This window comes from Catharus ustulatus, chromosome 1 (assembly GCF_009819885.2).
Source record: "Catharus ustulatus isolate bCatUst1 chromosome 1, bCatUst1.pri.v2, whole genome shotgun sequence".
NCBI lineage: Eukaryota > Metazoa > Chordata > Aves > Passeriformes > Turdidae > Catharus > Catharus ustulatus.
Genome location: NC_046221.1, coordinates 9,178,628 through 9,193,520, shown reverse-complemented (window position 1 = coordinate 9,193,520; position 14,893 = coordinate 9,178,628). Strand labels below are relative to the sequence as shown.

The window sequence follows — 14,893 nt, the reverse complement described above, 5'->3', positions numbered from 1 at the left end:
GATAGCAATGTCTGTTTAACCAACATGTTAATCTTGCAGTCCAGTGGCTAAACATGTTAAAGGAAGAGATAGCTGTATTGTAAGCTTACTAATACTTGATTTATACTTGAATTTAAAGTATTTATCCTTTAGGAGGAGGATTTCTATGTTTAAATCTTTCCTCCCTTTTCTCTTTACTACCAGGATTGACCAGAAAGGGAGTTGCTGCTCAGAGGATTTTGATTGCAAGGTCTTTTTTCTTAGAAGCATCACAGCGAATACTGAAGGCATAGTTTTGCTTAGAAAAGCCCTCTCAACATATTACAATTACAAGTTCTTGGGCTTTTTTCCTCAAAGGTTTTCTGGATTTGCCTCTGATCAAAATTAGAGGCAGATGGTTCCTGTTGCTTACAGCCTGTAGTGGTTATCTGGATGTGGAAGGTGTTGATTCAGTCACCCTTTTTCTGATCCTTTATTATCTTCATGACAGAGCCAAAAACATAAATTTCATGCCACATAGTTACCTAAGCAGTGGAAAGCTCGAATTTGGTTCTCTAAGAAAGTACCAAGTTATTGAAGCATTATCCAACTTGAACATTAGCTCTAGCAGCAAAATGTTAAGACCTGCTTTCTTTTCAACTCCACTTTTTCCTTTCCTTAAAGTCCCTCCTGGCCTCTCCTCCCAAGGAGGATAATGGCCATTATTTCAATGTTTGCAAGGCCTAAGTATGACCTGTTAAGGCTGAGCTTCATTTCTGTGCTCTGAATCACATAAAGTGGGCATTGAAATCTGCACCTCTCATTCTCTTAGCTGAATAACTTAGGGGCTTTTTGGAAGCAGCAGCACTTTCTTCATGGCAAGCCTACTCTCCTCTTGCTTTGTTAGCCTGTAACTCAGTTTTTCATAGGCCTTTCCTTCCCTCCTTTTGCCATACTGAGGATTTTTTAGTTACTTTCTCTACAATTTACATATTTCTGTTGTAACTTAGAAGAAAGATATCTAAGCGTGCATAATGCTTTAGGACTGTACAATCCAGCACCTAAATTAGCAGAAATAGTTACTGAAATTATATTTCCCTTCTGTTGAAGATTTTTTTTTTTTTTTTTTTTTTTTTTTTTTTTTTTTTTTTTTTTTAGGAAGGACTGAGTCCTCCAGAACTTGCAGTCAGAATTACTCCTTGAGACAAGGGGACCATAATGCCCAGAGGAGCTGTTCATGCCTCAGAATAATTTGGAGCTTTGCAAATCCCAGCCCTATCACAGTATTTGCACAACAGCTAACTAATGCTGCTGTTAATGTTAGCTTTTATCTTTTAATATGAGCACTTTCATAACCACTAACATCCTACCCGATTCTTTCAATGGGCAGAAATATTTGAGGGTTTTAGGTTTGGGGAATTATTCAAAGTAGACCAGCCATCCACCTTTTTCCTTAAATATCTGGGTCCAGAGAGGTGAGAAGAGGCATTAAATCTTGTTAGAGTTTTTTTATAGGACTGTTAGGTTATCTGGATTGCAGCAGAATTGTTTTTAAAGGTACCTTTGCCTTCCAGGCAGCAGTTTATTCAGTAGCTGAGGAAGAGTGGTTTTACTGAACTCTTAGTTATCTCTGCATGGCAATTTTTTGTTGGATAAAAAAAAATTCATGTGTAGAGTATCCTACTCCATTGTTTTCTGCATTTTATGGTGTTTCTATTATGTTAACAAAATAAATCTACAAAAATATGCTGTGTTTTATTTGAAGCTGAGGATTTACTTTTATTGCTAATGTTTTGTGTCTCACACAGTAGCAAAAGCAGAATTCCACCAGATACTCTTGTTAAACTGTCTCAGTGCACTTCCCTTAATTGTCTTTATAATGCTTTACTTCTAGAAACAAATATCATAGCCTTTAATTTTAAAATCATATCTCTTAATTTTAAATAGCTGCCTTAAAGTCTTCCACCTGCCTGTCACCCATCAGGATAGGGAAGGACAGTGTGGGTTGGGGGTGGCTGGAGCTGCTTAGTTCTGTGCTGGGATGCAAATGATGATCCAAAGGGATCTGGAAGCAGTGAATTCAGGAGGTGAGCAGTGTGTGCTCCAGGACTGATCCCTGTCCACTAGATGCCACTATTACTGCTCCAAAACAGGAATAACCAAGGACCACTGAGGAAACAACCGAGGACTATGGAGATAAAATTAAATGACAAAAAGGTTGTAAAAGTTGAGCAGGGGGAGGTTGTCCCTTGGAAGGCTGCTCTCAGCTCCCCTGATTGCACACAGCAGCTTTTCTGCTCAACCACTGCAAGATTTGCTGTTGGAAGCACTGGACTCAGTTTTCCAAAGATTGTATGAGAAATGATGCTGTAGAAGCCACTGCTGCTCTATCTGTATTATCTCTACCTTACTTGCAAAATGAATATAAAAGGAGAGATATAAATTATGAACAAATCTTTTTTAATAGATAGAATATTAAAAATATGGTGTTTGCTGAAGACTTTACTTGTAAATCTTGAATGTGAATTTGTGGACTATATCTTTTGCAATAAGGCTGCTGGCATAAAACTTAAGGTCCTGTTCAAGGAACAGTAACATTTAATTATTTTCTTTTTAATTTTTGAAAAGGGATTTTGAAAACAAACTCCATACTATGACAAACAGCAGGGAGAGAAGAATAAAATACTGTAACAGTCTCCTTCTTACTTCCTAAACATTTAACATCTGTGACCTTGAAGTTCAGTATCTTGAGACTTTTGAGATGCAAATATTGTGCTTCCCATTGGAAAAGGATTTAAGCAGGCAATTCAGACTCTTACTGGACCTTATAGCACCTTAAACCACTAGCCAGGGGAAGGAGTGTAATGTCCACATTCAGTAAGAAGAAAGGATTCTTTTCTTACAGAAGGTTAAGTTGCTGGAAAATGATGCCCATTGAGAGCATTATGGGAGGTTTTCTTGTTAACTGCAAGAGCACAAATGATGCAAGCCAAGGTGGCAGAAGTTGCCATTTGACACACCACTGTGGACTTTCTTTTTTACATAACACAAGAACAAAGCAATGACTGCAGTATGGGGCAAAACTTGAATTTTATACAGCGCTTTAGTTTAATTTGTTAACAATTGTCAGGTAATTAGTGCAAGGAAGCTGAAGTGTTGGTTGGCCCATGTATGTGAGTACTGACTCTGTCTGGAGAGCTGCTCCTTTCTGGCTCTGCAGGAAGTTTGAAGAGCAGAAGAACCAGGTGCTTCAGAGCATCTGCTTGAAGGCTCCTTTGCAAAGGTCACTCGTCAGTGGCATGTGAAAGTTTCACTGTGTGCAGATCTAAATAATTAATTACTGCACAGCACAATAGTTTAATTTACATATATCAAGCTTTCAGCTGCCTGCAAACACCAGTATCTCTACCAGTCTTCACACCTTTGCTCAGTAGCAAAAGACACTCAACAAGAATTACTCCAAACTGTGCCATGTCTTGGATACATCTGTCTTTGTTTCAGTCACAAGATTAGCCATACACAGTGGTTCTAGGATGGGACAACTTGTTTTTACTTTTTTTTTTTTTCTTTTTTTTTCTTTTTTTTTTTTTTTTTGGGGGGGGTAGGGAAAGACTGCCCAAAAAGAACATCACAAATCAACTGCCCACAAATAATGTTGCCTGCAAGGTGAAGGTTGTCACTCAGCCCAAATTTTCAAAAACTTTTTAGTGCCTCTTAAGCACTTGATGGCTGTCTGCTTTACCAAGTGAACATACTGGCCAATCAACTCTTTAAAACTATTTCAAACTATAGGTTTTTGTGGTGTTCTTTTACATAATTCAGTACCTGGATGTCAATCATGAATGTGATGTGGTACTTTCTCAGTAGGTAAAGGTCATAAATATGGGCTAATTCATGACAAATGGGCAATAATAATGAATAATGATGGGTGTTTTCTATTTTCTTTTAAACTTCTCTCAATGATCAGCTTTCAAGAACTTGTGTTTTGACTTGCTCATGTTTTAATCTAACAGCTGTAATTTTTTCACTAGAAGTTGATAAATATTCAGTGTAAATACACATGTACCCTAGTCCAGGGTGTTGTCTTTAATAAAAGACATCTGACACTATTTGAGATCTTATTGGACACCTGAATTACAGTAAATTTGTGCCTTTTAATCTTAACATCTAACTCTTTAGTATACAAAGATTTGTCAAAATTCAAGATTTTAAATAAAAGCTTGTAAAAATTTATGTTTGTGTTTCTTTTGAAATATTAGGCCTATCAGCAAAAGACCCAAATGGATAAAAAAGTAATTTTACTGTTTCCTTGGGTATATGAGTGTATTATTCTTCTGGTTTAGTCTCTTCTTTGAAAACAAATCTAGTAGCTCTCTAAAAACCAATGTGAGCATGTTGTTAATGCAGATTTTTTGAAGTCTAAGTCTAACTTTTAAGATAATATTATGGAAATTTTTACTTTTTGCTGACAGCAAATGATAACACCTTAATAGCAAACATATGTCCCTGTTGAACAGTCTCAACCTTCCCTCATTCTGGGCTTGTGTAAAGTGCAGATGTCCTTTGTGTGCTACATCCCCTCTCCTAACACAACTTTAATGGAAGTTCAGTATGAACACTCAGCAGCTAGAGGGATACGGAGCATGGTGCTATTAAAACATCACTCACTCTTTGAACTTCCTCTGCTCCAATCCATCTTCTGTAAAATCTGTGAGTTTTCCACTTTCTTTTTCTTTTTTTTTTTTTCTTAATGCCCAACTTTGGGCATTTCTCCCACTGTTTGAGGCACAGCAGGGTCCAGAAAGATGCACCATGTACAGACTTACTGTAAATGCCACAGTGAGTGGGACAGTTCATGGCAGACTGATGGATATTTAAAATATTAGCTGTAATTTAATTCAATCTGTTTTTAAAATAAAAATGAGCTTTGTGCTGGACCTAAGCCATTTCTGACACCACATCTGCCATTTAGGTTTCTTGAAAGTAAAAGAGGAGCACCTTTGATGATTTTTCTTGGTAAAATATCTCTCCCTTGCCTTTTCTTCTCCTGCAATCTGTGTAACTGAAAGAAAGTTTATTTAAAAGACACCCTGAACATTGAATGCCCAACCTCAATTTAATTTTTAGGTCTTATATCTTGCCACAGAAACCTTATTAATTGAAAAAAAATTGAATTAAACAAATAGAAACACACCCAAAACCAAACAAACCAGCCCCAACAAAAAAAAAAAAAAAAAAAAAGCAAGCCCCAAACAAGCAGAAAAATCTGGGAAAATTCAAACTTTTTTTTTTTTTAGAAAAAGCAGCTGAACTATGAAATGTATTATTTGCACGACTCCAGTCCAACTGTAATCCCCGGCACAAAGATCCTCTGTATTTTAGAGCTGGTATTTGCCAACCACTCCTTGGGGCATTCTGCTCTTGCTCCACTCTCCTCGTGCTACATTTAGCAGAGCCCAGTGCTATTTGTGGTTGCAGCCCCTCCTTATTATGCCCATATTTCAAGTACAAAAGCCAAAGTAACTTGCAGTTTCTCCCTAAGCAGTCTCAGTGTTTTTGGATAGATTGTATAATGCAGCTCAGGCTCATGTGCTAATTGTTAATTTTAGAATTTAAATGTGTTTTGTTCTATTCAAAGGAAGTAGGCTGAAGGCTTCTGAAAACTCTGAGTTTAGGAAAATGGTTTGGTCTCTTTTAGAGTTTGTGAGTGAATTAGCTTTTGCATCCATGGAGATATCCTTAAATGATACTTAATTCAAAAATCTTTCATTTTTACTGAATATGAATGCTTTTCTGGACTCTAAAATAAGATTAGAATTGTTTTTAAGGTACATTATCTCTAAAAAATGCATGGAATATGAGTTGTTTATGCAAACATAGATTTTGTCCTAATTGTTTGTAGCCACTAATGGTGGTATTCCAAAATAGATCTGGCTGTTTCAGGCTATGTTTCATTTTGAACAATCTTATTCATAAACACTGAGATGCTCTTCTGCTCCTTTCTGAATCAAAACCTTATTCCTGTTATCCATCCATTTACAAGCTGACTGATATTTATATACTTTGCTTATTTTCAACTGCAGCAGGTTTTTAAACAGAGATTAATATTTTAATCTGTTGTTAGGCTGCTTTTCACCTCAGATATAAAAAAACCAAACCATATCTGTCTATGTGGTTTCCAAATTAAATCTAGTTTCCAATAGCAAAATTAGATTCAGATGTAGGGTTTTAATTTGAATTAACTTAATTTGGCAGTTGTAAGTGACAGGAGGATTGGAAAGGCGAAGAAAGAAGAAGTTGGCTAATTTCAATGAGGTATTTGTGTTTAACAGTGAGGGCTAATAATGCCCTTTTTCTGCATCCTGGTTTGGTTTATTTTCTTTTATGCCATTATTTGTGTTTAGTGAACAGCTGGGCCAGTAGTTCCCATTTGTAGTCTTTTAGCTCTGTGAAGTAGCACAGAAAGTAATGGACATTTGCAAATTAATGCTTACCCTTATTTTCTGCTCATCTGATGTAGTTCTCCTTTTGGAGCATAGATGTAGTATCAGAGCAGAAGTAATTACTGTGTTAAAACTAGGATTGCAGTAGAATATTTTGCTAATTAAACTTGTTGCATTTAAATTGCTTCCTTTGGATCACTATATAGAAGAGAACTATTTTGAACAATAAATGAAACCTCTTTCTTTCTCAGAGACCCAGAATTGCAGATGGTCAGATTGTATGTGAAGCACCTAGACTCTGAATTAGGCTTTTGTATGAAAGGGAGAAAGGTAATTTGAATGTTTGAACTCCCTGTTCCTCCCACACATACACAGGAAGCTTGCCTCAAAATGAACAATTCTCTAAATAAAGACTAATAAGAAGCTAAATTAATTAGAAGGTGTGATTTGAAAAGACATTGATGAGAAGAGTCTGTCATTTCAGACAAATGGAATGGAGCTAAATAAATTAGGCCACATTAATATCTCATTGTTCTGTGAGGAGCTTTCTTTTATTGCATTCATTAGAGGGTACTACTTGAAATGAGCCTTTACTAGCCATTATGGATTCAGCTCTCATTTACCAATGCCTAACACACAGCTCCTGCATTAAAAATGTTTCAGCAAATCCACATAGTTTCTGCAAATTAATATTTATATTTCTAGATGCTGCACTTTTCATCCACAACATAGTAGGCATTGAACATTAAGGTTTTCTCTCACTGAATTGTCAGTAAAGAAGTCTTACATCTAACGATTTGGGAAGCAGAAGTCTGAAAATACTTTATAAAATAAACTGTATGCGTATCTCATACAATAGGATATTCCTCCAACTAATATTCTTTCCAGTATTTATTTATTTTGATAGAAAAGATCCTGTCTCATGACTTCAGTGGTCCTTTGATAGCTTTTTAAAGTGTCTTTTAAAAGGTTCCTTCAGTATATAATTAGGATACATTGGAAATGCGCATCTCATCATGCCTCTCAGAAAACGAAATGTGTATTTTTCCTTCTCTTTTTTTTTCTTTCCTGCAGATGGAATATTTGGGAGATGTCAGCGAGTGCCAGTAATAGACATCTATAAATATGACATTTCAGCCCCTGTTCTGCAGCACCTGAGGATCATCCTGGAGCAGCTCTCACACAGAGGTACCGAGTGGGGTTAGATGCACTGGGGGTTACAATTATTTGTGCTCCCTCTGAGGTGATGTCTCCAGAAGTTTTTGAACATATTTGTGTTTCAGCCCTGCTGGTGCAGACTTCATAAAAGTAAAAAGCCTTTGGATTCACTGAATGTGCCAGGAGGAGCTGGGGAAGCAATTCCAGGAGAGAATTCCTCCCTGTGTAGCATGTCTGTGACTGACACTGTGCTAGAAAATGTTAGCATCCATGAATGCTGGTGTCAAATAAATAAATCAGCAGGAAAGGAAAAAAAACGGTTTGCCTTGTGCACCACAGCATATTTTAGGGTGCCTGGGCAGAAAACACAAAATTTCCAGTTAACTGGAAACTGTTCTGAACTTTTTAATGAATTCAGATAAAAAAACTGCTCTCATTACCAGCTGCAGCTGGTCTGTTTCTTTTAATTTTTGTTCACCTTTCCAGTGTTAATCTCTCTGCTCTTTCCAAAGCCAGAAAGGATTTTCTAGCTTTTGAATGGCATAACTTGAACTAACAAATCAAAACTTGCATAAAGTGAAAGGCAGTAAGGTGAAAAAACCTTTCAGATACTAATACATGAAATAAACATCTCTTGTAGACAGTCACTGGACCAAAATATTTTTGTAATCCAAATTGTTCCAAGAGTATTGTTGGAATATTTAACTTTGCACTTGCATCATCTATGTGGGTGTTTTTACCTAAATATTTTCCAATCACAATCTCAATGACAAAGTAGTAATGTTGTATTAGCATGATGCTCGTTTAATAATGAGAAAAGTTTGATTTCTCAGAAGTGTGGGCCTCTGCTTAGAGACTGGACTTCTAGTTTGGACACTCATTTAGAGCATTTTAAATTTTTCCAGGGATTTATTTGTTGCCCAGCAGCCCCTCCAAATGAGACAAACTCAGCAAAACTTGATTGTAGTAGCTCCTGCCTGATTAACAGTAACATATGAATAGTACTTGTGACTCTGATCAATAAAACCATACTTCCTAGGACCTTTATTATCCACAACCCACCTTCCTGGATTTTACTTTTTTTTGTTGCGGGAAACTGTAGTATGCTTCTTTTAAGAAAACTTGAACATTAAAATATGCTTTTTTATAGCAAAAAAAAGGACAAGGAAAACAGATTGAAACCATGGTGGAAATTAGACTTCTGCCTTTATCTGCTTTACTTGTGACATTCAGAGGTGCATTATATGTGTGCATTCGAACTGACACAAAACTTTACAGCTGTTTTTGTGGTCTCTAGGTATCCCAATGAAGGGAATCTTAAATATATCTATGAAACATAAGAGAATGCTCATATCATTGATGTGATAAAATCACTTTTTTTTTTTTCTTTTTACTCTTAATATCTTGCAAATTTTGTTTAGTGGGGACAGAAATATGGAAGGAGTAGAAACAATACTATCAAATTGATGGATTGCTGACAGGTTACTCAGACAAGAGACTGCTGCTTATTGGTGCTATCAGATATAAAACATCCAGCCCTCAGGTCCTGTTTTGGCTGTGATGGTCACTTGCACAGTTAATGCTGTTCTCCTGCACATGGTGTGCAAAATGGGATAACCACTTCTGCAGTAAAGATAGATGAAACATTGTCAAGACCGCACAAGTATTTCAGGCAACCACCAGAAAGGCTTAATTTTTTCAGAGGTCTTATTTGCTTTATTTGTGTGATACCCCATTCTTGTCTTCTCCAAAAGAGTTCTGTCTAGCTCAGCTTGATGGTGCCCACCTTCCCTGGGAAGAATAGGGGACAATATCTATTGTATCTGTTCTCTACTTTCTGTAAACAACCGGACAATGTTCCCTTGAAAGACTGTATGGTAGGTCTCATGATTAGTAAAAATTTCAGTAATGCCTATATTGAACCCTTTCTATTTTTATTAGATGTACATACAATTAAGGATGAGATATTCTGAGGGTAATTAACTTGAGTGGTCTTCTAGGTTCTTATTTATTTAATTTTCTAATGTGACTTGGTTTGTCTATTTTGTTTCCTTCCTGATATATTCTTGCAGAATTACTAAGATCTTCCTCTCCCTCCCCAACCCTGACAATAGTCTGTTGAAATATATTTCCATAGAATTAAAAAAAAAAAATCAATAGAAAACTTTATAAAATGTACATTCTTTTTCATCCCTCTTTGCTGATTGCTTGTAAGAAAGTGGTGCCTATGTTTGAATCACGGCCCAAATGGAAGAGTGTACGGTGAGATCTATAAAACAAAGGACAGTGTGATGTGAATAGCAAACAGAATTTGTGATTCTGCCAACTCTAAATGTTTACTACAATGGGGAAGAATAAGACAGAGGCTTAGATGACTGACACACCTGATGATAATCTGTTTAATAAAGGACTTTGACTAAAATTGAATTCAGGTTTCATAATGATACAGTTTTTATGTCTTCTTCACAGATTGAGTCTATCTTTGTCTACACTATCTACTGGGTAGATTGATGATAGAAATGAATGCCTTGGAATATTAGACAGTTCCCTACAAAGAAATGATCTGTTAGCATTCAAATACCCTTGCTCACATCATTTTCACTCACACTGTCCTTGAGTCAGTCAAACTCTCATGAAGATTTTCTGAAGGTTCAGTGTTTATAAATGGGACTGTCTGTATGGGAAAAACCCTTCTCACTGGTGCTGAAACATGATAAATCACTTTCTGAAGCTGATTGTACTTTATATTATAATTCATAATAATTTATGAGGAATTGAAACATTTTTCATTGTGTGATAAACAGGACAGACAAAATGATGCCATATAGATGGGTCTGAATAATTTGAAAAGGGAAGGAAGTGTCAGCATAGAGGAGTGAATGAGTAGTGCCTGAAGGAAAGGGAGATACTTATCCCTGTGGTTGGTCTTCTGCATCCTCTTGTCCAACTTGGAAGAAGATATTTTTTGGAGTATACAAGAATGACAAATCATGTGTGCATTTCCTGGTTTGGGCTAAAATGCAGAATTTTTTTTTTTTTTAACCTAAGTGCATTAAATTTATTTTTAAAAAATAGTTTTCTTCTTGTCCCTACAATAGTCACATTTATATTGTAATGGCAAAGTATTCACTGAAATAAGATTCTTAACAAGGTTGTGGAAACAGTTCCACATTGATTATTGACCTGTAAATCAGAGCTGATAGGAGAGCTGAGCATGGGACATCATAACTCAAACATGAGTAGTACTTGAAACACCACCATATGCAATAATAAATGAGAACAGTAGTGTTTTTTAACTTGCATGCTCCAAGAGGCATTTATGTGTGTTTCATGGGATTAGACATAGTAGCAGTGATTAGAAATAGCAGCATGATAATGTGGTACTAACTCTGTGAATGTGCAGCTGCCACAGCAATGAGCATTTCCTGATGGAACTGCTCAGAGGCTGGGCACACTTCCTTAAAAACATCAGGACAAGAGGGTTTGCTCTTGGTCACAACAAATGCCCATCTGACTTGGGATTCTGCCTCTGAGAGAGGGCACTGCACGTTTAGGGAAAAAAAAATGTAATAAAAGATTCCAAGTCCAGAAAAGTATTTTGCAGCATTTGTACTTTAGCTCTATGCCCTTGGTGTTGTGTGGTTCTCCTGAGCTGGAAGTGTTTTTGTGTTTGCTCCATGCTCATGGACACAGATTCTAGCACAGCTTGACAGGTTGCTGCGTATAAGAAACAATGTTAGAGTAATAATCAGTATTTCAGCTTCTGTTTTACTCAAAATGTAACTTAATTACCTCTATTTTCATTTTTCTGCAGGAAATGTGCAGTGACTGAAAAACAGATCCGTTATATTTTTTTTTAAATTTTACTTTTGTGTGAGCTGGAGCCATTCCTAAATGATTCCTCAGTGTGCTTGCTGCTACTTAAGTTTGCAATGACACCTTGTTCAAAATGGTAGCTTCAAAGAAAGCAGTTTATTTCACTCTGTTATCAACAAAGTCCTGCTTAAGATGTTCAGATATCAACAGTAATATTAAGAGAACCAAAAAGAGTAGGATGTGCTTTTAAATTTTCATGTAGTTTAAGTCAGCAAGAAATTGTGGAGAGATTCATGGGCTGTAGCAATAGGCAGCATATTTACAGACTATTTAAAAAAATAGTACTTTTCCCCTCTTATTGCTTTGTTTGCAAGCCAGGAAGCTCTTGACAGGGAGAAAAAATTATCTGTCTTAAATTAATTCTAACCAGTTAACTGTAAGGTGATTAATATAACTTTGCTAGAAATAATTTTATACTCTTACAGCAAACTTGTTTAAAAAACTGAAATGATTTACAATCAGTTAACTTGAAAATTGAAATGAATGTGACTTGTCAAATATACCTTGTGAATTACAAAGGGGTTGCTAAATATTTCTTTCAGTCAGGACTATTTTTCAAGAAAAAGTATAATTTTTTACTCCAAGAAAGGTAAGAGTTGAAAGTAAACCTTTATAAGCTCAGTTTGGAAATAAACTTAAAAGGAATAATGCAGTTCTTGCACATATTTGTGAGGTGATTATCACATCATTATGGAGGAATACAGAAAGCTGAAACCCTGAGAGGTAAGAGAAAGCAGTTTTTTCTTTAAATTGAAATATTGATATAAATGAAGGCAAACTCTTCTTTGGCAGAGAGCAGTGTGTTTACATCTAATTTCCTGGGCATCAGCCTGCTCCAGACATCTGGCTACGGAGCAAATTCTTCTCCTAGATGGCTGCTGAAGCCAGGAATTGAAGCATAAGTCCCATGATGAACTCCTCCAGAGGAGCTCAGCTGGGACTGGACACATTTACCTTCTCCTGCTATCACTGTCACGCCGCCTTAACTTTTTGCCTCAATGGACAAAAACGTGCTGCAAAGGTTGCAAAAAATTCCTGCCTTTGTTAAGTGCTGAAGCACCACTGACATTTTTCAGTCTTCAAAGACATAAATGGAAGTTCAGAAAAGAATGAGTTTCAGAAAAAGCAAGAGGATTTATTTATAGAGCAGCAGATTCTGTTTTGAACACCCATGTGTTACAAAGCAGAGTACCAAAACCCACAGATTTTATTTTTTTTCTGTTCCTTTCTTTATATGGCTTCTCTGCTTACCAGACATAATCTGACATGGCACTGACTTGTCAGATACCATATAATATATTTGTGAAAAAGATTCTTTTCAGGAAATTGGTATTTATGAAGAATGCATTGGAATTACAAAAATTATTATGGTATATAATAATATATATAATTATATTTACTATTGCGTAAAGCTTTTTGATTTTGCATCATTTGAATTTTTCTTTTTTTGGAAGACATATATGTCATCATGACAGCACCACATTCTCTTGTCTAGAAAGAATGACCAATCAGAGCTTCTACTTTTGTTTTTGATAAAATAATATGTTTGGTACAGAGGAGAAAAGGTCTGCACGTCTCCTTTGTGTCATATTTCTATCAACTAGAAGTGACAAACTCTTTGTGGTCAGGTAACTTTACAGCTCTTCTTCCAAAGGAAACTTAGAAATTAGTGATAATATAATGCAAATATCTAAGGCTGCTGATCAATTTTTGCCTTACTTATTTTGTTTAAAAGATCTGTGTGGCACTTCGTGGATTTTAACCTTTTCATTAATGTTTTGTCTTTTCCATGTCTGTGCGGGCTCTTTTTTAATTTGTTCTCTTTCTGGTCTGTGAAAATTGAGGATTGTTTTTGTTTGTTCCTTCTGTGGAAAAATGCAGATGCCTCTTCTTATTTCTTTTTGGGCTTCCCTGAGCAGCTCAACAGGCATCCTCTGGATGGTTCTCAGCACTGGGCAGCAGCTCAACTGCTGAGAGTCTTTGTATTTGGGATGTTCATGAATGTGCTCCCATGTTAATGATGTCACAGGGAGCTCTGAACTTCATTCTTAACCTCCTAGTTAATTAAAAAAAATTAACCCCTTCCATAGGAACATTGGGCTGGGCGAACACCAAGTTTGCATGATATAGGTACATAATATGTTTTTAAAACACACTTGAAAATGCATCAATCAAATTACAGTTCATTATCAGTTTTTCCCACACTTGGAATGTCAGCAAGTCTCAATTCAAGCATGAGATTACTTCTTTAGCTGCTATATACTCTAATAACACCACTTTTGGAAACTGTGAATAACAATATAGCATACCCAGACTAATTATGCCATTTTGTACCATTAATCTGTAATTATAGCCTATTTACATATTCAACATAAGACTGTTTTTTTTTATCATTGCATTCCCAGTGCTTTCTTCTTGACTTGTTTATTGCTAGGGAATATTTTCCTTTTCTATTTCTATATTCATTGCGTATCCTTATCTACAGTTCTAATCTCTATCTACATGGCCTCATGTTTTTTTAAGATATAAATTCTTAATGACACCCAGTGCTTGACATATTTTTTTAGCTTTTTAATATTTACAGTAAATTCACGAATACAAGCCGCACTGACTATAAGCCGCATCTCTGGGTGTTGGCAAATATTTTGGTTTTTGTCCATAGATAAGCCGCACACGAATATAAGCCGCTCTGTCGTTCGCAGCGAGGACCTGCGTGCAATTAGTAACAGAACCGCGGGAGGGCGGGGTTTACTGGCTGAGCTAAGGCTGTGCAGGCTCGGCCCGCTAGGGGCCGCTGACGGGGCCAGGTGGTCCAGCACGGTGCTGCAGCTCGGGGCCGGCCGGCGCTGCCCCTGGGCTCGGTCACCCCGGGTCGGCGCTGCCCCGCGGTGGCAGGCAGGGACGGAGCTTCCCCTGCTCCTACGGCAGCGGCGGCGGGCGGGGACGGAGCTTTCCCGCGCCCGTGGCGCCGGCGGCGGGCAGGGACGGAGTTTCCCCGCTCCTGCCGGGGCGGCGGCGGGCTGGGACAAAGCACCCCGTCGGCTCCCCGAGCCGCGGCAATGGCTGCGCGGGGCTCCCGTCGGCTCCCCGAGCCGCAGCAATGGCGGCGCGCGCTTCCCCCCCCTCCCCGGGCCACAGCAATGGCAGCGCGGGGCTCCCGTCGGCTCCCCGGGCCGCAGCAATGGCAGCGCGGGGCTCCCGTCGGCTCCCCGAGCCGCAGCAATGGCGGCGCCGGCTTCCCCCCCCCTCCCCGGGCCGCAGCAATGGCGGCGCCGGCTTCCCCCCCCCTCCCCGGGCCGCAGCAATGGCGGCGCCGGCTTCCCCCCCACCTCCCCGGGCGGCAGCAATGCCGGCGCCGGCTTCCCCCCCCCCTCCCCGGGCCGCAGCAATGGCGGCGCGGGCTTCCCCCCCCCTCCCCGGGCCGCGGTAGGGGCGGCCCGGGTCCCCCCTCTCCTCCC

The 14,893-nt window shown here is 38.3% G+C and overlaps 1 protein-coding gene across 1 annotated transcript in view; it reads left to right on the top strand.

Moving 5' to 3' along the window:
- The window catches only part of PTPRN2 (protein tyrosine phosphatase receptor type N2), a 625,844-nt gene that overhangs the window by 148,000 nt on the left and 462,951 nt on the right, over nucleotides 1-14,893 (top strand). Inside the window, exon 3 of the mRNA XM_033074413.2 lies at nucleotides 7,476-7,589. Within this exon, the coding sequence (XP_032930304.1) occupies nucleotides 7,476-7,589 (114 nt within the window). The remainder of the gene's footprint in view (nucleotides 1-7,475; nucleotides 7,590-14,893) is intronic.